At 37.6% G+C, this 23,897-nt stretch overlaps 1 protein-coding gene across 1 annotated transcript; it reads left to right on the forward strand.

The window, feature by feature from the left end:
• Positions 1-7,461: 7,461 nt before the first annotated feature.
• Positions 7,462-19,178, forward strand: LOC132063243 (uncharacterized). Its single transcript, XM_059455711.1, has 4 exons — positions 7,462-7,702; positions 17,468-17,550; positions 18,892-19,078; positions 19,171-19,178. Exons 1-4 carry the CDS (start codon positions 7,462-7,464, stop codon positions 19,176-19,178), a joined length of 519 nt encoding a protein of 172 aa, XP_059311694.1.
• Positions 19,179-23,897: the final 4,719 nt, after the last annotated feature.

Below are 23,897 nucleotides of genomic sequence, written 5' to 3' on the forward strand. Positions count from 1 at the left end.
GTCGTGATCAGCGACTAGTGAGGAGAAAGTTTCAGTGAACTGACATGTTGAGGTTTATAAAAAGTGGCTTAGTGGTACACCGTCGGATAAGTTTCATGACATTCTACATTGGATGAGTTAGCATGCCTTAAGGGAGAGGATTGTGGAATTCCTATCATGTGAGGACTAGAGTTATATTATCGAGGTAATACTATGAGAGGTTTGATGGTTATGTAAATACTCTATGAGGCTTCAGGTTTTGCGTCAAAAAGTTGGGGTACACATCGGATTTGCGTATCAGGTAAAGGTTGAGAAACATGAAGTTTGAAATCGTAGGGTATAGTTCTTCGGTACTAAGTTGATAACTTGGATAGAATGATGGATTTTAATGAGCTTAGTATAGATTTGAGAAGGAGCTATTGTGCGAAAGGTCTCAATAGTGATCAGTTGTTTGCTCGATAAAATATTCAGTGGTATGGTTCCGGTATTGTGATTTGAAGGTTTAGAAGACTTGGAACTAGCCAAGTTGGCTGTCAGTAAGGTCAGTTTTGATGGAATTGCGCAGAGAACTCAGGTGAATCAATGATTCATATTTGGAAAGAGTAAGTCATAGTTTCGGGCTTGTGGTGTGCGTCTAGGTGTTTATAAGAAATCGCTGTGCGAGTAACGGCTTTAGAAGATGTAGGAGGAAGAGTTAGCAGAACTAGGGTTTTGTTTATCGATTCAAAATGGGTTGTGGTTTGTGACCATATTTCAGAGGAGTGCATTGGTTTGGATAAGTGTTTGTGGGGTCTATTGATCACGTTCAGAGTTGCAGTTTTGTCAATCAGAGAATTCGAGCAAGCAATTCGTTTATTCGAGTATTAGTTGCGAGGGAAATTCGAATACAATGATATGAGGATTAGAGCTTGAGCTAAGTTTGGAGAATTGTGACTAGTAAGTGAGCCGAGGTGCTTGGGCCTGTTTGAGACTACCCGTTATTGGACCTTTGTTCTATGAGTTAGTTTTTCACCAAATCGTCGAATGTTTATCGGTTTTCCATAGTTGTTTTTGGAGAAGTACCGTTACGGCGGTGGTTTCGTATCATTCGTCGGGGGTTCGCTTTTGTTCGATAAGAATCTTTCCTGTAAGGAGAAGTCCGACATGCGTAGTCGATATTTTCAGTTATTACCGATTCGAGCATTTTTCCGTCTTCTTTTCCTTGTAGCTCGAGGACGAGCGATTGTTTAATTAGTATCTCATGTAACGACCCGTTTGGCCGTTATTTCATTTCGGACCCTTTTGACCCTTTCCCAAGCTTATTTTGAAATACTTTGTATTGTTGGAGAAAATGATATTTTGAAATATTTTGAAATACTTTGTGGCTTACCCTTGGTGAGACTTCGTATAACGAAGCATATATTTAGATTATATTGTTGGAGAAAACATGTAAACCTTCGGGTATGAAGTTGGGTTGGATATTGCCTTAGGTTGGGCCCTGTTGTGTGACTAGGGCTAGCCACCCCGTTTTGTTGTGACTTAATTGTTTTGGTTTGATGCCACATGTTATTTGTAGATATCGAAAATTGTTGTTCTATCTTGATTGTGATATTATAGTATCTTACGGGTGGATGTTACTATAAGGATAGATTTCTATATGACTTGTGTAGTCTCTCATGATATTGTTGGCGTACCCATGTTGGTACTTGTGACACTGATATGTTATTGGCGTACCATGTTGGTACTTGTGACGTTGATATGTTGTTGGCGTACCCATGTCGGTACTTGTGATATTGACCTGATTCTTGATGTTGGCACATGCATTGCACACATTCTCATGATATACTATTGATACATTGTTGGTACTTGATAAAACACTGTGATGAGCTGAGCTCAGTTTCCATGCAAGTGATATGAGTAGTCCGATATCCAATGGTTATTTCGGAATCGTGGATTGTGTGAAAGAGAGATGAGAGTCCGTGATCCGAGGTCATGTATGGGACCAGAATGAGTGTGATAAGAGATCTTGTTGTTGTCATTTGCATACTTGAATCATACATTGAGCACTCATCTTACATATATATCTATAAGGCACATTTGACAACAAGTTGGTGAAGATGTGGCCTATGTTTTTTTGAAATACTTGGGAGGTTTTATACTAATTGCGTGACCATTTTATGCTGTGTGATATGGGATGGTCGGCAGGCATGAAGGGTGGAAAGGTCGGCTCTATGCTGTGTGATACGGACCGATATAGTACATGGACTTCGCGGGTCCCCCATGGGTTGTGCTACCGAGATGTCAATATTTTCATCCGGAGTACATGTGTACACAACATTGCATTGCATATACATTTCATACATTATTGCATTGCATTGCGCTTGGTTTCTGTTGTGATATCCTTGTGATGTACTTGATATTCTTGTGATGTACTTGTGATGTACGGATTTGGACTGAGTCTTTGAGACTTGGCACATTTGGGGAGTAGATGCTTTGGCTTAGGTGATGACGTGTACTTTGTTCTGGCTAGTGTATGACTTATACTTGTTGATTTATCTGCCTATCCTGCTTTATTGTCTGAATTATGTCAGCTATTCTTAGTCAGCCAATAATACCTACCAATACCGTTGTTTTGTACTGACCTACGCTTGCTGCATTCTTTTATGGATACAGAGTATTAGACAGGTTCCATTCTTTTTCCTCGGGGATGATTGACGAGGCTGCTGTAGAGTCATTCCAGGGTGAGCACGATGACGGCCGCTACCCGGATGTTCTCTCCTTTGCTTACTTTTCTTACTCTTATTTCCAGACAGTTGTATTATGAGAATTTTTCATCTTTCAAACTCGTAGTATGTAGTCAGTGGTCTTGTATGACCAGACCCGATCTATGGGGTTGTATTTAATATTTTCACACTTTATCTTATAAGGATGATTTGAGACTTATTCTATATTTTTTTCTTCCGCCTTTACTTAAATTGGTTATATCGGGATAAGGGTTCGCCTATCGCTGTGGGAATGATAGGTGCCCGCATGTCCTAGTAAAATGGGTCATGACATCTGGCTCGTTTGATCTTTTCGGAGCGTCTGTTAGCTAGAGAGGTTCAGACTCTGGCTAATAATTTTATGAGGCTAGATATTTCTAACATAGGCATGGTGTTGGCTTGTGTTGAGGCTCGGTTACCGTTTCTGGAGCCGATTTAGGCTAGGCAATTTGCAGATACTAAGTTGTGTAGAATTCGTGAAAAGGTGTTGCGTAGTTAGGCCAAAGAGGTCGTGATCGACAAAGAGGGGGTGTTACGGATTAAGGGGCAAGTTTGCGTGCCACGTGTGGGTGATCTGATCAAGACTATTCTGGCAGTGGCTCACAGTTCGAGGTATTCTATTCATCCTGGCGCTACTAAGATGTATCGCGATCTGAGACCACTACTAAAAAACTGGCAAAATTCGACGGACAAAAAATCGACGGACTGCGTCACTTTGAAAAACCGATGGAAAACCGACTCCGTGCGTCGGTTTTGTGTATTTCTAATGTTTTTTTATTTTTTTAATTAAAAAACCGACGGACAACGTCGGTTTTTTCCGCAAAATTTTGAAATTATAAATCCGCAAAAAAAAACCGACGTCCCACGTCGGTTTTATTAAAAAAAAATTAATAATAATTAATATAAAACCGACGGACGACGTCGGTTTTATTTTTAAAAATATTTTAAATAATATGCCATTCAATTTTTTTGTTTTTTAAAATAATAAACAATTTTTTTTTAGGAAACCGACGGACAGGGTCGGTTTCTTTTTTTTTTTTAATTTTTTGGGTCAAATACGGTCAAACGTGCGGGAAAAACCGACGGACAGGGTCGGTTTTATCCGTCGGTTTTTCTTTAAATTCATAGCAGACGGGTTTCATACTCATTTTTGCTCCCTCTTCCAAATTAAAACCCCCATTCCCCCAAACCCTACCCCCCGCCCCCCACCCCCCGCCGCCGCCGCCGCACATTTTTCCGCCGCCCGGCCGCCGGCGCCTGGGCAGCCCGTTCCCACCTACCGCAAACCCATTTTGAAGTTAATAAATTGAGGTTAGTTTCTCTTAAATTAGGGCATTTAAAATTCTTTTAATTTTAGTTTTATTTGTAGATTTTAGGCCTAATGCTAGTCTATTTAGCTTTGTTAAACATCATTTGCAATGTTATTAATGTTGAATTTGTGAAAAAAATGTAAACTTTATTTGACTAATTTAGTTGTCATTTTTTTTTTTTTGCTTGAGATTGTGCTATATTTCATGTTCTTTGTCAATGTATTTGTGTTAGCTTAGTTATCATTCTTTGTAATATTATTGATGTTGAATATGTGCAAACATGTATACTTTAATTATTTGACTAGTTTTTTTTTTTTTTTTTTGGATTGTGCTTTTTGTTAGAATTCCATAAGTTATAGAATTGTTATTGATCATTCTAAAGTTAAAATTGGTTGGAATTGTACTTTTCAAAGTTAGAATTGTTAAGTTATAGTATTTCTATAACATCAATACTAAAATGTAGATTTTATTTCTCTAGATTTACTTTTCAATTTTTAGAATTGGTTGGAATTGTGCTTTTTAAAGTTAGAATTATTAAGTTATGTTAGAATTATTAAGTTATAATATTTCTATAACCTCAAAACTAATATGTAGACTTTATTTGACTAGATTTACTTTTTAATTTTTAGAATTAAAGTTAGAATCCATAAGTTATTAAGTTAGAATTGTTATTGAGAATTCAAAGTTAGAATTGGTTGAGATTGTGTTTTTCAAAGTTAGAATTGTTAAGTTATAGTATTTCTATAACCTCAATACTAAAATGTAGATTTTATTTCTCTAGATTTACTTTTCAATTTTCGAATTGATTGGAATTGTGCTTTTAAAGTTAGAATTATTAAGTTATGTTAGAATTATTAAGTTATAATATTTCTATAACCTCAAAACTAATATGTAGACTTTATTTGACTAGATTTACTTTTTAATTTTTAGAATTAAAGTTAGAATCCATAAGTTATTAAGTTAGAATTGTTATTGAGAATTCAAAGTTAGAATTGGTTGAGATTGTGCTTTTCAAAGTTAGAATTGTTAAGTTATAGTATTTCTATAACCTCAATACTAAAATGTAGATTTTATTTCTCTAGATTTACTTTTTAATTTTTAGAATTGGTTGGAATTGTGCTTTTCAAAGTTAGAATTATTAAGTTATGTTAGAATTATTAAGTTATAATATTTCTATAACCTCAAAACTAAAATGTAGACTTTATTTGACTAGATTTACTTTTTAATTTTTAGAATTAAAGTTAGAATCCATAAGTTATTAAAGTTAGAATTGTTATTGAGAATTCAAAGTTAGAATTGGTTGGAATTGTGTTTTTCAAAGTTAGAATTGTTAAGTTATAGTATTTCTATAACCTCAATACTAAAATGTAGATTTTATTTCTCTAAATTTACTTTTCAATTTTTAGAATTGATTGGAATTGTGCTTTTCAAAGTTAGAATTATTAAGTTATGTTAGAATTATTAAGTTATAATATTTTTATAACCTCAAAACTAAAATGTAGACTTTATTTGACTAGATTTACTTTTCAATTTTTAGAATTAAAGTTAGAATCCATAAGTTATTAAAGTTAGAATTGTTATTGAGAATTCAAAGTTAGAATTGGTTGGAATTGTGTTTTTCAAAGTTAGAATTGTCAAGTTATAGTATTTCTATAACCTCAATACTAAAATGTAGATTTTATTTCTCTAGATTTACTTTTCAATTTTTAGAATTGGTTGGAATTGTGCTTTTCAAAGTTAGAATTATTAAGTTATGTTAGAATTATTAAGTTAAAACTAGTTAATGGTACTTTTGGTTGGACATTTAAATATTTCTGAACTTTGAAGGTCTATTTAGATCGTATTTGATGTGTTTAGATAGTGTTTGATGTGTTTTACTATTACTTAGGGTGATTTTATGTGTTGTAGCTCTTTTAGAATTGATTTGAAGCATTTTAATGCTAGTTTTGAGTACTTTTTGTGCGGTTGACGTGCGGGTGTGGGCACGAGAAAATGCGGGAATTGAATGCGGAAATTTTCCGGAAAACCGACGCGGTCCGTCGGTTTTACGGAAATTAATTTTGGAAATTTTCCAGAAAACCGACTCAGTCCGTCGGTTTTCTGGAAAATAATTCTCAAATTTTATAAAAAAAACCGACGCACTGTGTCGGTTTTGTATTTAAAATAAAAAAAATTTAATAAAAAACCGACGTCGTGCGTCGGTTTTTCCATAAATTTTTTTTTTATATATAACATAATAAATCGAAAATAAAAAAAACCGACTCTGTCCCTCGGTTTTTTTAATTTTTTTTAATTATTGTATAAAATTCGACGGACCACGTAACCGACGCGATCCGTCGGAAAAAACCGACGTGGTCCGTCGGTTTTCAAAAAGTGAGGCTATGTAAACCGACGGACCGTAAAGGGTCGGTTTCCCGTCGATTTCATTGAAAAAACCGACGCAGTCCGTCGGTTTTCGTCGTCGGTTTTTCCCGTTTTTTTAGTAGTGGACAACACTACTGGTGGACTAGTATGAAGCTTGATATAGTGGAGTTTCTTGCTCACTGTTTGAACTACCAATAGGTGGAGTAAGACATCAGAAATCTTGGGGTACACTTCAGAGGATGCCCATTCCTGAGTGGAAGTGGGAAAGAATAGCAATGGATTTTTTGGTTGGTCTTTCGAAGACATTGGGGAAGTTTGATTCTATCTGGGTTATTGTCGACAGGTTGACTAAGTCTACTCACTTTATTCCGGTTTGGATAACTTGTGATGCGGAGAAATTAGCCAAAATCTACAATAGACTACATGGGGTCCCTATTTCCATCGTGTCTGATGGGGGCACAATGTTTACATCTCGGTTTTGAAAGCATCTGCATGAGGAATTGGGTACTAGGTTGGACCTTAGTATAACTTTCCACCCTCAGACTGACGGGCAGTCCGAGCAGACTATTGAGGTTTTTGAGGGTATGCTTCAGGCTTGTGTGATAGATTTCAGTGATCATTGGGATCAGTTCTTACCATTGGCAGAGTTCGCATATAAAAATAGTTACCACTCGAGCATTGACATAGCCCCATTTGAGGCATTGTATGGGAGGAGGTGTAGGTCTCCTATTGGGTGGTTCGATCTGTTTGAGGTAAGACCTTGGAGTACGGACCTTCTGAGAGAGTCATTGAAGAAGGTGAAGGTGATCTAAGCTAAGCTTTTGGCAGCACAAAGTAGGCAAAAGGAATATACGGACCGTAAGGTCCGAGATCTTGAGTTTGGAGAGGGAGAGCAAGTGTTGTTGAAAGTCTCGCCCATGAAGGGTGTGATGAGGTTTGGGAAGAAGGGAAAGCTTAGCCCGAGATTCATCGGGCTATTTGAGATTCTCAAGCATGTAGGGGAGGTAGCTTATGAGTTGGATTTACCTCCGGGCTTATCAGGCGTTCATCCGGTATTTCACGTTTCGATGTTGAAGAGGTATCATAGCGATGGTTCGTACATAATTCGTTGGGATTCGGTTTTGCTAGATGAGAACTTGACGTATGAGGAAGTGCCTGTTGCTATCTTAGATAGAGATGTTTGTAAACTAAGATCGAAGGAAATAGCCTCCGTGAAAGTTCAGTGGAGGAATCGCCCAGTTGAGGAAGCTACTTGGGAAACAGAATCGGATATGAGTAGTAAGTATCCTCAGCTTTTCGCTGGGACAAGTACCTTTTTCCTAGATTCCTCATCCTTGTCCGTTCGGGGACGAACGGTGCTTTAATTGGTATCTGATGTAATGACCCTCTCGGTCGTTATGGAAAATCTAGGATCACCCTAACAAATAGAACCCCTCCAAAGGTAGAACGAGCTAATAGAAACTCGAATGTATAAGTCTAAGAACTGAAAATTTGACTTGTTTGTGATTATTGTTTGATTTTGTTGAGTCCATTGGGGGGTGACGTAGGAAATTAGACCTCCGTTGGGAATTTCGAGGCCACAGGTGAGTCTGCATGATGTTTTTACATTAATGTGCATGTTTGGTTTTTGTTTGTAAGGCCTCGGATGAAGTGTTGCATGATAGAGTGAAAAACTATGAAAATTAGCGAGCCTACTGGCTCAGTGGTACCGCTGCAGCAGGGTATGTATTGCTGCGGTGGGGCCGCTGTAGCGGCAACCCACTCGCTACCATAGTCATTTGGGAAACTGGGTGTCCGCTATGGAGGGCACTGGACCGCTGTAGCGGGACTAGGCTCGCCATAGCAGAGGGACAGTGTTGGTGTGGTCCGCTACGGTGGGCACTTGCCCGCTATTTTTAAACACTTAGTCCCGAATTCTTTACTCATAAAACTCCAAAACAGTTCCCCACAAGCACCTAGGGCGAAATTCTAAGCTAGGGAAAGAATATCCTTGAGAGGTAAGTCTCAACCATTCCTTCCATCTCTATGACTATCATCCCTTTTATAGGTCTACAATGGTGAATTGGGAATAGTAACCTTAGAACTTAATAAACTTTCTATAGTTGGTGGGTTATGATTGTTATTGTGGGTTTATCATTTAATGACTTGGGTTATCACTTTCTAATCAAGAATTGAACCATTAGAGACATGAACTGAGTGAATTGAGACTTAGGATTTCATAAAGATGGTAGCTTGACCATATAAACTGCTTATAAAAGATAATTTGATTAAATAGTCTTGTAAATTGATCGTTCGTGGTTGTTAAGGCCAATGTTAGATTGATTTACACCTAGTAATCATTCACCCATTAGAATGGGGGGGAAAAAAAAGAAGGGTGTTCATTGAATGGATTTTGTGACTAGAGTGATTGTGACTTATTTAGCATCTTAATTGCTAGACTTTGAGAGTTCTGCGGCATTACGGAAGGGAAAGGCTATAGCGGAGTAATCTGTATTGTTCCAGCTTTACAATTGAGGTAGGTTACAGTCTACTTGAGTTAGACTTTAATTAGTTGATTGTATGCGTTGTGAAATTGATAGGAGAAAGTATGTCTAGTCTTCAAGCATAATGTGTGTGGTTGAAATTCCTATATGCTATTGATTAAGTGATTGTGTGGGCTTAATGCCATTATTCGATATGTTGGGACCTACAGGTTGATGATGTTGTGGTGAGAAGTTAATATTTCTTGGTGAAATTGAGGTACAAAATGATAAATCAATTATGAAAGCGATGTGACAATAATATATATATATATATATATATATATATATATATATATATATATATATATATACACATATATATGTATGTATATATATATATATATATATATGTATGTATATATATATGTATGTATGTATGTATGAAAAGGCTCATTTGACCAGGGGTGAGGATGAGACCTAGATATGAACATGCACATTAGACCGGGAGTGAGGATGTGACCTAGTTGTGACCTCGGGTCCGAGGAGTGAATCCAGAAGGAGTGGTACATGGACATCATGGGTCCGCTGCAGGTCATGACTATTGGGCAATGATACCAATTAGCATGTGTGTACACGAGTGGTCAGCGATTGAGTATTGAGATTGTTGTCGGTAGACTTATTTCCATTGTTTGCTTCAGTTGACTTGATTCTTGATATCGTTGGGTGACTTGATTGTTAATATCCTTGGTTGACTTGTTGGGTTATTTGATTATGTATTGTTGACTGGTCTGTCTATTTTATTGATTTTATGATTCATGCATGATACTAATCTTAGTCGGCCATGATATCTGCCGGTATACTACCTTACTGCATACTTTTGAGTATAGATTGTGATCTAGAGACTGCTACTCGATCTCATATTTAGCGTTGAGGCCATTTGCTGACAGATTGAGGATGAGCTTTTATCCATGTTAGGCCGTCTGAAGATCTTCGTTTTCTTAATGTCTATTTCCATTCCAGACATTGATGGTTATTTATTTCAGACAATATATATTCCTTAGACATGTTTTGGATTAGAGTCCTTGTACGGTGACTTTCCGATTTTGGGGTTGTAATAATTAGGACTTCTGCATTTACGTTATTATTGTATGGCATGACTATTTATTGATATATCTTGTGTTTAACTGTTACGAATTGGTTAACTAAAAATGGATTGAATGAGTAGATGATTAGGCATATTGGTTCGCCCACTAGGAGTTAGTGTGGGTGCCAGTCATGGCAGGTTGGGTCGTAACACATTTTATATGCATTTAAAAAACAAATGACAGGGACTAAGTAGCGCATTGGACCAATGCACCAAATTGGTTTCTGTGTTTGAGGGTGCACAACGAAATATATAACCCTTCTTCAGGTATATATCGTGTGTGTGTGTGTGTGTATATATATATATATATATATGTGTGTGTGTGTGTGTATATATATATGTATGTATGTATGAGATAAGTAATACTAGTAATACTATAAAAATTATCGAAAGAATAATCTCCCCTTAAACAAGACTCTTTAATAATGAATGTTATTGTAATATAGTGTAAAAAGAAATGATGATCTTCAATTTATAGAAGTTTAAAATCTTTTCCTCCGAAAAAAGGATTAGCTAAATATGAAAGAGTTATAATATTAACCTTTTGAAAAAATAAAAATCAATTATGAAAAACTCTTTATCCTTTTAACAAAAGGTAATATTCTAATATGATAAGAAAATCAGGACAAACCTAAACAATCACAACTTGAGACGTAGTCCTCTGTTTAGCACAACCACGGGCAGCAGCTCCTTGCTCTTGTTGGCATTCCTACACTTATGGGGTTTCTTTTACTAGCAACATCCTGAAAAAACTGGCATGGATGCTAGTAATGTTAAACCTGGCAAGTGGGCATGGTCGGCCCAGCCCCTGCCCGATAAACACAGCCCATCACTGGCCCAGAACGGAACCGGCTAAAGGGGATAGGGGCTGGGCTAGGTGGGACATTTTAGGGGGCTGAGTCGAACAAGGTGGACAGCCTGGTAGCCCTGCCCACTAGTGAGCCCGGTTGTTGGCCCACATGAGCACCGGCCCAACCCGATTCAAATTAACCATAATTATAAAAAGATTATAACTAAAAATGGTTCGTAAGATCTGAGACTTCCTACCTACTTTACGACAAAATAATCAAATGGATTATAATACGTTTGTATAATGGTAACGAAATAAATTTGTAGAAGTAATAATTGACAACAGCAGATTAAATTTAAAGTATTTGTTCCTCAAATTTGATATAACGCTATGAAGTTTTAGTTGTAAATGATTAAAAAAAAAAAAAAAAGTTCCCTTTTTAATTAGAGAATAGGGGCATTAATTCTATATTATCAGGATCAAGATGGAAGTTAATTATTCATTTTTTTGCATGGATTGCCTTCAAAAGGCGCTCGACTTTAATTTTGCCCCTCAAATTACTGGTCTTTAATTTTTTTCCTTCAGTTAAAAAAGTGGTCGAAAATACTCCGAGGTTTTAGGTTTGAATCCTAGCTCAGTTAAAAAAAAAAAAAAAAAAACAATCCGCAAGGCAAAGCTTCACGAAAAGTCTTAAGGCAAAAAAGATTTTTTTTTTTTTTTTTTGCCTTAAGGCGTTTTTTACTCTGTTGGAATTCTACAAAAGTTAGGCCTAACTTTTGCCTGAACAGGCCTAGTTTTGCAAAGAAACTCTGTCTTGGGATTTTTTTTTTTTTTTTTACTGAGCCGGAATTCGAATTCAGAACCTCAGGATATTTTAGGCAAAGGACAAAAAATTAAAGACCGGCAATTTGAGGGGGAAAAATTAAAGACCACCCTAGAATAAGGGCAATCGTGCAAATTGCCCTTAATGAATTTCCTCTTTAAGATCTAGAAAAAGACTGAACTTTTCCTCCCAAGAAATTTTTCAGAAGTTGGCAAGCATACAAAGTTTATAAATTAAACAATAGCAACAATTAAAATAATAAGTTTAACATGTCCACCATTTGATGACTTACATATGCCATTTTCCATGGAATATATCTAGTCAAGTTAATTTTAAAGCATTGAAAATTAGTAGTTGTAACGGTACGTAATTTCAAAACTCGGTCCGCGCTTCAACTAAATCCCGACCTGACCCGTTAAACTCTCGATCTACCCCTATCTGAGTAGGGGCTGGGCCCCTAGTTTCAATACATTTTTTCGAGTTCTCATCCTAGCAAACAAAGTTTTCAGAAGGTATGTCGACTATCAATATAATTTGATGTAGTTATATTTTCACTTGGTGTGGCAATTCCAACTAGCTTCCAACTAGCATTCTTTCCTATGGAGGTACGTGAGATTAATAAAATTAAGTTTGTGAGACAAAAGTTAAGAGGTAACATATTTAGCGAGTATAGAGGGATTTGTCTCCTTTCCGTTACATCTTCTCTCCATTTCCTCAAGTGCACATTTGGATGAGTGACACTTGACTTATCTAAAAATGAGAATGATAAATATGAAGATATGAAGAGCTTAGTTACATCTATAACACTGTCTTTACTTGTCTTTGAAAGAAATTAATTAAGAGTTAGAAATTCAATTTGAAAAATGTGACTAAATGAGGATAAGTAGTAAGTTGGGATACATTAGTTTAAATCTGGGTAGTTGGTTTATGTGGGAGGATGGTATACAAATCTGTTACAGACTTGCTGAACTTACTTTTTTCTTTAGAAAAAGATTTTTTGAGAAGAATATTACTAGTCTTGACTGGCTTTTTCCCTTTTAGAAAATGGTTAGAAAGCTTTGATGATTTATTTTAACTAAATGTGACCTGGTAATAAATGGCGAATTGGTTTTGCTCTCTTTAAAAGCTGTATATACTTAGCTACCTAAATCAATTACAATCGCATGTTTAAATATTGATATAATGTGACAATGTGCACTGTTGTATCTACAAAACCTGAAAATCTTTTTTTTTTCTTTTTCAATTGAGTAATATAATGCTATATTTGTGAGCCTTGTTTTAAAACTAAGTCCTTTATACTACAAACTGCAACCCATTGGATACTATTGATATACTTAGTTTCTGTGTTATTGATTAAGAGACTGTTTGGTATATTAGTTGTATATATATGATCTCCTATGTATGTTGCAATTAAATATGCAAATAGAGAAGTGGGAATAGCATTTAGGGATCAAGCTTGAGCTTTGCCCGATGACTACGATGTCTGGGGTTCCTAGAAACCCCTTGAATCTTGTGCAACATCGGGTCGAAGAAAGTAAAAACTTTCCCTCATATGTCATTCTTATCATCTCTATGAGTATGCATATTAAGGTATATCGAGGGGGAAATTATGTATATTCAATTAATAGACAGTTTCATTTTTAAAATTTTGACCTTGGGCCTATCTTATTATTAAGAGTTTGGACTTAGTGTAGTTAAGCCCAAACCTCCACATTTTTTTTTATTTAAGCCCAGGTTTGGGCCTGTGCGTGTACAGTTTTGTTTAAACCTCTTTCTAGTATTTGTGATCCAATTTACATAGCTTAGTAATTTAAATTAGTGTAATAATAAATAAATATTTATAGACGGATACTAATTCTCATCCCTTTCATGTAAACTTCTCTCCTGGTTTGGGGCCTTTGCATTGATACTTCGAATTGGGCCAAGCCCAATTCTGCCTATGATCGAGTCTGGATAAAAATGGCAAGGGAAGCTAATGTATTTGAAGGCCCAGCTATGAGTTAAAATAGCCTAATGGGTGTGGTAGCCCGTTAGTCAAGAAATACCTTCTCCCTTCTTTACCTTGTTTATTTATTTGTTTAAGTTGTTGCATTATGTAATTAAACTCATATATTAGTGAAACCCATTTGAATGCTAGAATATAGGATGAAGATTAGTAATTTAGGTAAATTGCCAAAAAAAAATGATTTTCAAAATCATCTTAATTCAAATTACTCTAAGGCAGATATTAAATGGATTTTAATTATGTAGAACAATAAAAATTCTTTTCATTCCTAACTCACCGGAATCTTCAAATTAACTGAAGTGTTTTGCAAAGACTTATAAATAGGAAGAAAATCTTATTTTTTTTGTTTTTTTTTTGCAATCAAATGTTATTTCTGGGATAGGATTTTGAAACTGAAAACAACATTTTGAACTAATGGTTAATTATTTTTACTAGATTTGGACCAGGAAGTCTATAAAAATGGGCTAAAAATGAAACATTGTTGAATTGTAAAATTTGGACTAAAAACTGATATTCTTTCTGGACTGGGTGATTCTAAAGTTTGGACACAAAATTGACATTACTTGGGCTGGACAAAATATTTGGACCCAAAAGATATGTATTGGATCAGATTTGAGAAGTTTTGGGGGTACGTGGACGTGGAATATGTTGATCTATTGGGCTTCATCACCAAAAAATTGGACTTAACTTGAAAAAATAAAATATATACATACATACATACATATATATATATATATATATATATATATATATATACACACACACACACACACATACAAACGGGAATATATCCCATATTTTCATATATATAAAAATCGGCAGGTACTAAATCCGTTTTGTTAAGACTAGAATAGTAGCGACTCTACTCGGGAGAAATCCCGAGTGTGTCCTAGTCCAGCAATAAAGTGAGTTGAACACTTGCGTAGATTTTTCTAAACCAAAACCCCTTTTTATAAGGGGACTTTTTGCCGAATTTGTTCTTGATATTTATGATGTGAATAAGAATGACATTTTTTTTGCGGAAAACTAAACACTTTTAAACAAGTTAATACATTAATCACACATTGAAGCTCGTAGGTCAACTGTATTCTACGGATCTTTAATACTAGGGTGCGTAAAACTTTCCCTAAGAGATCACCAGAACCCTTACCTCAAACTTTGATCCAAAAGATTTTTACTTATTTTTGCAAAAATCTTTAAACCCTGTTTTTCCTAATTTTTCATAATAAATTAGGTGACGACTCTAAAATATTAAAAATCTAATTAGAGCACCAACAAACTCGTAGTAACTTTTATGCTTCACCCGCTTAAAAGCGAACCGTAAAAACTGGTATCAAATGCCTCTTGACACTCTTTTGTCCATGTTGTGGATGCATCCTTCTTTAGGAGCTTAAGTATGGGCTCCACAATGATGGTGGACTGAGCTATGAATCATCCAATGTAGTTTAGTCTTCCCAGGAAAATTATGACTTCTTTTTTAGTTTCGGGAGGAGGTGGTTCTTGGATTTCTTTAATCTTGGTTGGATCTAGCTCTATTCCCCTTCGACTGACTAGGAATCCCAACAATTTTCCGGGCGTACTCCAAATGCACATTTAGCCGAATTTAATTTCAGGTTGAACTTTCGGAGCAATTTCCTCAGATGTGTGATATGCTCCGAACTTTCCCTTGACTTGATGATGATATCATCCACGTACACCTCAATCTCTCTATGCGCCATGTCGTGGAAGATAGTAGTCATGGATCTCACATAGGTCGCTCCGACATTCTTGAGGTCGAATGGCATTACGCGGTAGTGATACACTCCCCATGGAGTGATGAAAGCTGTCTTTTTCGCATCCTCTTTATCTATTAAGATTTGGTGATAACCGATGAAATAATCCACAAATGATCAGCTCGTTCCTGGCACAGTTATCTATTAGTATGTGGATATTTAGGAGTGGAAAGTTATCCTTTGGACTAGCGTTGTTGAGGTCTTGATAATCCACACATATCCGTATCTTCTGTCCTTTTTGAGTATCAGCACTATGTTGGCCAACCATGTAGTGCACGAGCTAACTTCTACCACTCCTGATTTGATTTGTTTTTCTATGCAATGTCCCTCCTGGTCATTATGGGAAACATAGGATCACCCCACCAAATAGGACCTTCCCAAGGGTAGAATCAGCTAATAGAAACTCGACTGTATAAGTCTAATAACTGAAAACTTGACTTGTTCGTGATTGTTGTTTGATTGTGTTGAGTCCATTCGGGGGGTGAAGTAAGAAATTAGAACTCCGTTGGGAATTCTGAGGCCACGAGTGAGTTCGTATAGTGTTTTATGTCTATATGCATGTTTTGTTTGTATTTGTGAGGCCTCGGATGAAATGTTAAGTGGTGGAGTTGAAAATTTGTGAAATTAGCGAGCTCACTGGTTCAGTGGCACCACTGCAGCGGAAGTAGTAGTGCTATGACGGGACCGCTGTAGCTGCCAGCTTCAAGCCACAGCGTCCAGCCAGATTTCATTGTGTCCGCTGTGGCGGGCACTGGACCGCTATGGCGACGTCGTTATAGTGGGATCAGGCCCGCCATGGTGGAGGTCAGGATTTGTTACACCCGTCAGAGTCCGTACTACTTGACTCAAGACAAGAATGAATGAGTTAAGAAAGTTCAAGGAAAGTTAATCGAATTAGTAAGAATATCGTTATATGGTTGCCGTAAGTATCCCGAGGTGACATGGTAACCTAAAGGATTTGAAATTGTGTTATGAGTACGTATACGGGGTAATGTGAGTGCCCTTTTAAAGTATTGAGATTATTAGTAATGATATAGAAGATGGACAAAAGATATGAATATACTTTTGCGATTGGAGTTTCGTCGAAGCTTTGTGAGTTCTCTAGTTATGTTTAAGGTTATTGTGATTCTCCGGACCCTTCGATATGCGTGTATGGATTGTTATGGATGTATATGAGTATGTATATGTATGTATAAGAGGTTTTATGAGGGTTGGAAGTGGATTAGAAGTTAAACGAATCTAAACGAAATGAATTGGAACAACTTCAGTAAAATCTCGAACCTGATTTTAGCCCATATTGTTGGAAGCATATCTCCTAGTATATGAGGAGTTTTAAGGTGGTTCAAAAGCCTAAAATGAAGTTCATCGAGTCTAGTTTCCAACGCAACAAACCGCTCATCAAAATGATATCGGGATAAGGAGTTATGGACGATGCAAGTTGGGCTGGCGGGGCAGCAAGTTGAGATCCGACCCAAACATTTATATTTCGGCCCATGAGGCCCATTAAAGTTAATATATAAGTCACCACTTTGTCCTATATCACTTCACACGAACTAAAACAGATCCAAGAACCCTTATGCTCTCTGGGGCTAGCAGGATATTACGGGAGATTCGTCAAAAAGTTTGCCTCGATTTCAGCGCCTTTAACAAGGCTAACTCAGAAGGCAGCTAAATTCTAGTGGACGGATGCTTGTGAGCAAAGCTTTCAGTTGCTGAAAGACAAGTTGACGACGGCTCCAGTTCTAACTCTTCCTGAGGGACCAGAGGGCTATGTTATTTATTATGATGCTTCAGGTGTTGGACTAGGTTGTGTATTGATGCAGCATGGCAGGGTTGTGGCCTATGCCTCCCGACAGCTCAGAAAGCACAAGAAGAATTATCCTACTCATGATCTGGAGTTAGCAGTAGTGATTCATGCCTTGAAGATATGGAGACATTATTTATATGGTGTTCATGTTGATATTTATACGGATCATAAGAGGTTCTAATATATCTTTAAGCAGAAAGAGCTGAATACGACAGAGGTGGTGGCTAGAGTTACTAAAGGATTACGATGTTGATGTTCTATACTATCCAGGGAAAGCAAATGTTGTAGCAGATGCTCTCAGCTGTAAATCTATGGGTAGCTTGACAGACGTGTATCCAGAAAGGAAGGAGATGGTTCGTTAGATTTATCAGCTAGCTAGCCTTGGAGTCCGTTTGGCTAATTCTGGAGATAGTGGAGTTTCTGTTCGAGAAGTTGCTGAGTCCTCTATCATAGAAGAGGTAAAGAGACACCAGTACGAGGACCCTGTTCTGGCACAGTATAGAGATACAGCTCTTCAAAAGGAGAAGACCCCATTCAAGGTTACACCTGACGGAGTGCTACGGTATAGAGGCAGATTATGTGTACCTGACGTTGCAGGGCTACAACGACAGGTTATGGGAGAGGCACAATCTGCATGTTATTCTGTTCATCCAGGGTCAACGAAGATGTATCATGACCTCCGATGCTTATATTGGTGGGATGGCATGAAAAGGGACATAGTGGAGTTTGTTGCTCAGTGCCCGAATTGTCAACAGGTTAAGGTCGAGCATCAGAAGCTTGGTGGATTATTGCAGGGGATAGAGATCCCAACTTGGAAATGGGAAGTGATTAATATGAACTTCATTACAGGCTTACCTCGCACTCAATGGAAGTATGACTCTATATGGGTTATTGTGGATAGGCTGACAAAATCAGCCCATTTTCTTCCAGTCAGGACTACTTATTCAGCTGAAGACTATGCGAGGTTATACATCAGGGAGATAGTGAGACTTCATGGGGTTCCCACATCTATTATATCGGACAGAGGAGCTCAATTTACAGCTAACTTCTGGAGATCGTTCCAGAAGGGATTGGAGACATATGTGAGTCTTAGTACAAAGATGTCACCCTCAGACTGATGGACAGGCTGAGCGTACTATTCAGACGCTAGAAGATATGTTGCGAGCCTGTATTATTGACTTCGAGTTAGTCGATGATCATTTGCCACTTATTGAGTTTGCTTAAAATAATAGCTACCATTCTAGTATTCAGATGGCACCGTACGAGGCCTTATATGGGAGGAAGTGCAGGTCACTTATCGGTTGGTTCGATGTTGGTGAGACTAAGTTGATAGGCCCAAACATGATTCAGCAAGCTGTTGATAAGGTGAAGCCTATTCAGGAGAGATTATTGGTGACCTGGAGTCGGCGGTAAGTCATATGCAGATAATCGACGTCGAGGCTTAGAGTTTCAGATTAGTGACTGGGTTTTTCTAAACGTATCACCTATGAAGGGTGTGATGAGATTCGGCAAGAAGGGGAAGCTCAGCCTGAGATACATTGGGCCTTATCAGATTATTCGTAGGGTAGGGAAGGTTGCCTATGAGCCGGACCTACCATCGAATTTGGAAGCGTACATCCGGTCTTTTTACGTATCAATCTTTGCGTAAATGTATTGGTGACCCTTCTAGAGTATTCCCTGTAGATGATGTCCAGGTAACAGAGGAGTTGTCTTATGGGGAGAGCCTCATAGCTATACTTGATCACCAGGTTAGACGGTTACGTACTAAGAATGTGGCTTCCGTCAAAGTATTGTGGGGAAATAATAATAAGGAAGAAGTGAGTTCGGAAGCCGAAGACGAAATGAAGAATAAGTATCCTTACTTGTTCCCTATACCTGCAGGTAATTTAATTCTTTAATTGACTATATTAATTAGTAAATGAGAATATATGATATTGTGGCCCAATAAGGCATCTGTGGGTTACTGAATGCAGGTTGGTAGGTATAGCTATAGAGGAGACTCTACCAAATTTTTTATAAGACTCTATAGACTAGTTTAACATTTGAGGATGAATGTTTTTTTAGGAGGGAAAGGATGTTACACCCCATAAGAGTCCGTACTACTTGACTCAAGACAAGAATGAATGAGTTAAGAAAGTTCAAGGAAAGTTAATCGAGTTAGTAAGAATATCGTTATATATATGGTTGCCTTAAGTATCCCGAGGTGACATGGTAACCTAAAGGATTTGAAATCATGTTATGAGTACATATACGAGGTAATGTGAGTGCCCTTTTAAAGTATTGAGATTATTAGTAATGATATAGAAGATGGACAAAAGATATGAATATACTTTTGCGATTGGAGTTTCGTCGAAGCTTTGTGAGTTCTCTAGTTATGTTTAAGGTTATTGTGATTCTCCGGACCCTTCGAGACGCGTGTATGGATTGTTATGGATGTATATGAGTATTTATATGTATGGATAAGAGGTTATATGAGGGTTGGAAGAGGATTAGAAGTTAAACGAATCTAAACGAAATGAATCGGAACAACTTCAGTAAAATCTCGGACCCGATTTGAGCCCATATTGTTGGAGGCATATCTCCTAGTATATGAGGAGTTTTAAGGTGTTTCAAAATCCTAAAATGAAGTTCATTGAGTCTAGTTTTCAACGCAACAAACCGTTCGTCAAAATGATATCGGGATAAGGAGTTATGGACGATGCAAGTTGGGCTGGCAGGGCAGCAAGTTGAGACCCGACCCAAACATTTATATTTTGGCCCATGAGGCCCATTAAACTTAATATATAAGTCACCACTTTGTCCTATATCACTTCACACGACCTAAAACAGATCCAAGAACCCTTATGCTCTCTCCCAAACCCCGTTTTTAATTGAGCCATCATATAAACTAAGTCCTAGCCCCTTGACATGAGATTAGTTAAAGAGAAGTTGTAGCCTACGTTCTCTTTGTGTTGTTAAGCAAGCAGCTGGAAAGAGGAACTAGATTCTTGGAGATTCTGATTGTTAAAGGTAAGTTTGACCTCCTATTCATGTTATTAAGTTGGATTAAAGGTTTAACATGGTGTATACGTGAAGGAATCGTTGATATACAAGCGATATACGGACTTAGATGTTATTGTAAGTTGGGGGCTGTTTTGTGATGATATTTTGGGGCTGTTTGGTATGATTTTCATGGTGTTTTGTGCTGATATTTTGGGGTTGTTTGGTATGATTTTCGTAGCTGTTTTGTGATGATATTTTGGGGCTGTTTGGTATGATTTTTGTGGCTATTTTGTGATGATATTTTAGGGGCTGTTTGGTATGATTTTTGTGTTGTGTGTGTTGTTGCTATTGTTGTGATTATTTTGGTGTCATTTGGTAAGTTGGGACGGAGTAAGAAAAATAAGGGAAATGTTCTTTGGATTTTCGTTAGATTGTTTGTTAGCTTACAATGAGTAGTAAAGAATGACTTTCATCTAATTGTGGCGTAATTATTGCCTTATTTACGATTACAAACTTGGGCAGTAGATTTTGGACGAATAGACGCGCTTCAAGGTATGTTAAGGCTATCCCTTTCTTCCATTTTCGCATGATCCTTATCATATGAACGAACACAGTGAGCAAGCGAGTTCTAAAGAATCTATTCTTAGATAGTGTAGAGATATGTGTATCCTTGGCCTCCTATGTTTTATGTCCATAACTCCCAGAGACTTATCATATTAGCTTCTTATGTCACCAGAGGAGTTCAGAGTATCCTTTTTCGAGTTTTACATGCATATATATATATATTATATGGATCGGGCCGTACGTTCCTCGGCACTATTATATTATATATGGATCGGGTCGTACGTTCCTCGGCACTATTATATTACATATGAATCGGGCCGTATCGTTCCATGAGTACTATCCGTTATATTATAATCTATACCTATCATCGCCATAAGTCGATTTCGGTCCTATAGAAGTTACGCAGATATTCTTAGGTGTTAGCCACAGATGCATTCAATTATTGAGACTGGTTTTCATGATTCATCTGTAGTTGATGTTCATATGCTTTACATATTCAGTACATTTTCCGTACTGACCCCCTTTCTTCGGGGGCTGCGTTTCATGCTCGCGGGTACAGACACTCAGTTTGGTGATCCTACAGCCTAGGACTTCTGCTCAGCAGCTTGGAGAGCTCCATTGTTCCGGAGCTTGAGTCGTTTTGGTACAGATCCTTTGATATAGACTTATGCATATCCAGGGGTATGGCGGGGCCCTGTCCCGTTATATTCTACTGTTATACTCTTAGAGGTCTGTAGACATGTGTGGGTTATATGTATGTTTTGGTCAGCTTTATCGACGTAGTTCATTTTGGATGTCCTCGTGTATAGTGGCAGCCTTGTCGGCTTGTATATTTTGTTATGTTTTGGTTAGTTGTGACTCCTCAGGAGATAGGTTCATTCTGCTATATGACACTATGAGTCTACAGTATGCTTTTACAAAATTTCATATTGTCCTTAGTTTCAGTCTGATTATATCTAGCAGGTTCGTATACGAGTGTCCAGCTCGGGCGCTGGTCATAGCCCATCGGTTTGGGTTGTGACAGGATTAGTGTGGTCCTCTATAGCGAGACTGCTACAGCGGTGATTTGACCGTCGCAGCGGTCGACTGGAACAAAATGTTGGCTTTTGAACACTTAGTTTTGAATTCTTTATTCATAAAACTCCAAAACAGTTCCCCACAAGCACCTAGGGTGAATTTCCAAGCTAGGGAAAGAATATCCTTGAGAGGGGAGTCTCAACCATTCCTTCCATCATTACGGTGTCATCTTCATGATTATCATTCCTTTCATGGGTCTACGATGGTGAATTAGAAATAGCAACCCTAGAACCTAATAGACCTTCAATAGTTGATGGGTTAGGATTGTTATCATGTGTTTATCATCTAATGGCTTGGGTTATCTAATTTTAATCAAGAATTGAACCATTAGAGTTATGAACTAAGTGAATTGAGACTTAGGGTTTCATAAAAATGGTAGCTTGACCATGAAAACTGCTTGTAATAGATATTTTGATTAAATAGCCTTATAAATTATAATTGGTGGTTGCAAAGGCAAATGTTAGGTTGATTTACACCTACGAATCATTCACCCATTAAAATAGGGCTAAAGGGAAGGGTGTTCTTGAATTTATTTCACGATTAGCGTAATTATGCCTTATTGAGCATTCTAATTGCTAGACTTTGAGCGTTCCGAGGCTTTACGGAAGGGAAAGGCTGTAGCGGAGTATGTTACGATCTTCTTGAGTTAGAATTTGATTAGTTGATTGTATGTGTTGTGAAATTGATAGGAGAAAGCATGCCTAGACTTCAAACATGATTGTGTGTGGTTGAACTTCCTATATGTTGTTGTTTGAGTGATTATGTGGGCTTCGTGCCACTATTCATTGTGTTGGGATTTGCAGGTTGATGGTGCTGTGATGAGAAGTTAATATGATCTTCTTGGTAGAATTGAGATACGAATGATAATTGATTATTGAAAATAATGTGACACTAGATACACACACACAGACAGATATATATATAAAGGCTCATTTGACTGGGGGTGAGGATGAAGCCTAGATATGAACAGGAACCGGGGGTGAGATGTGGCCTAGTTGTGAACTCGGATCCGAGGAGTGAGTCCGGAACGAGTGGTACATGGACACCATGGGTCCCCTGCAGGTCATGACTACTGAGCAATGACATCAGTTAGCATGTGTGTACAATGCGTATATGGTTATTATTGATAGACTTATTTTCGTTGCTTGCTTCCATTGACCTGGATCTTGATATCGTTAGGTGTCTTGATCGTTAATATCCTTGGTTGAATTGTTGTTGGGCTATTGATTATGTCTTGTTGACTGGCTTGTCTGTTTTATTGATTTTATGATGTATGCATGATACTAATCTTAGTCGGCCTAAGATATCTACCGGTACATAGTGTTTGTGCGATACTTCCTTCTTGCGTTCTTTTGAGTCACGATTATGATCTAGCGACTGCTACCCGACCTCATATCTAGCGTTAAGGCCGTTTGCTGACAGATTTAGGGTGAGCTTCTATCCATGACAGGCCGCCCGAAGATCTTCTTTTATGATGTCTATTTCTTTTCCAGACATTGTTGGTCATTTGTTTAGACAACTTACATTCCTTAGACATGTTTTGGATTAGAGTCCTTGTGCGGTGACTTTCGAATTTTGGGGTTGTAATAGTTAGGACTTCCGCATTTACTTCAGTATTTTATGACAAGACTTAATTTGATATATCTTGTGCTTGAATGGTTAATAACTGATTAAAATGGTTAATATAAAAATGGACTTGAATGAATAGATGGCTTACGTGTTGGTTCGCCCACTAGAAGTTAGTGTTGGTTCTAGTCATGGCGGGTTGGGTCGTGACAGAGTTAGTACCAGAGCTTATATTCATTGATCTCGTCGTACAAGGACATGTCTAGTAGAGTCTTGCGGATCGTTACGGATATGTCTGTACTTATCTTCGAGAGGCTACCGGACACTAGAAAAATTCTCTTTTGTTTCTTCCTTTCATGCTACTTGATTCCAATTGGTATCTAACTATCCTTTATTCTCTCGCAGATGACGAGAACACGCGCGACAGCAGCCAGAGGCAGAGGTGGAGGTAGATAAGTAGGTGAGAGGGGCAGCACCGGCTAGGGGTGAGGTCCCGGCGGTTGATCCCGAC

Source organism: Lycium ferocissimum, chromosome 1 (assembly GCF_029784015.1).
Source record: "Lycium ferocissimum isolate CSIRO_LF1 chromosome 1, AGI_CSIRO_Lferr_CH_V1, whole genome shotgun sequence".
Classification (NCBI taxonomy): Eukaryota; Viridiplantae; Streptophyta; class Magnoliopsida; order Solanales; family Solanaceae; genus Lycium; species Lycium ferocissimum.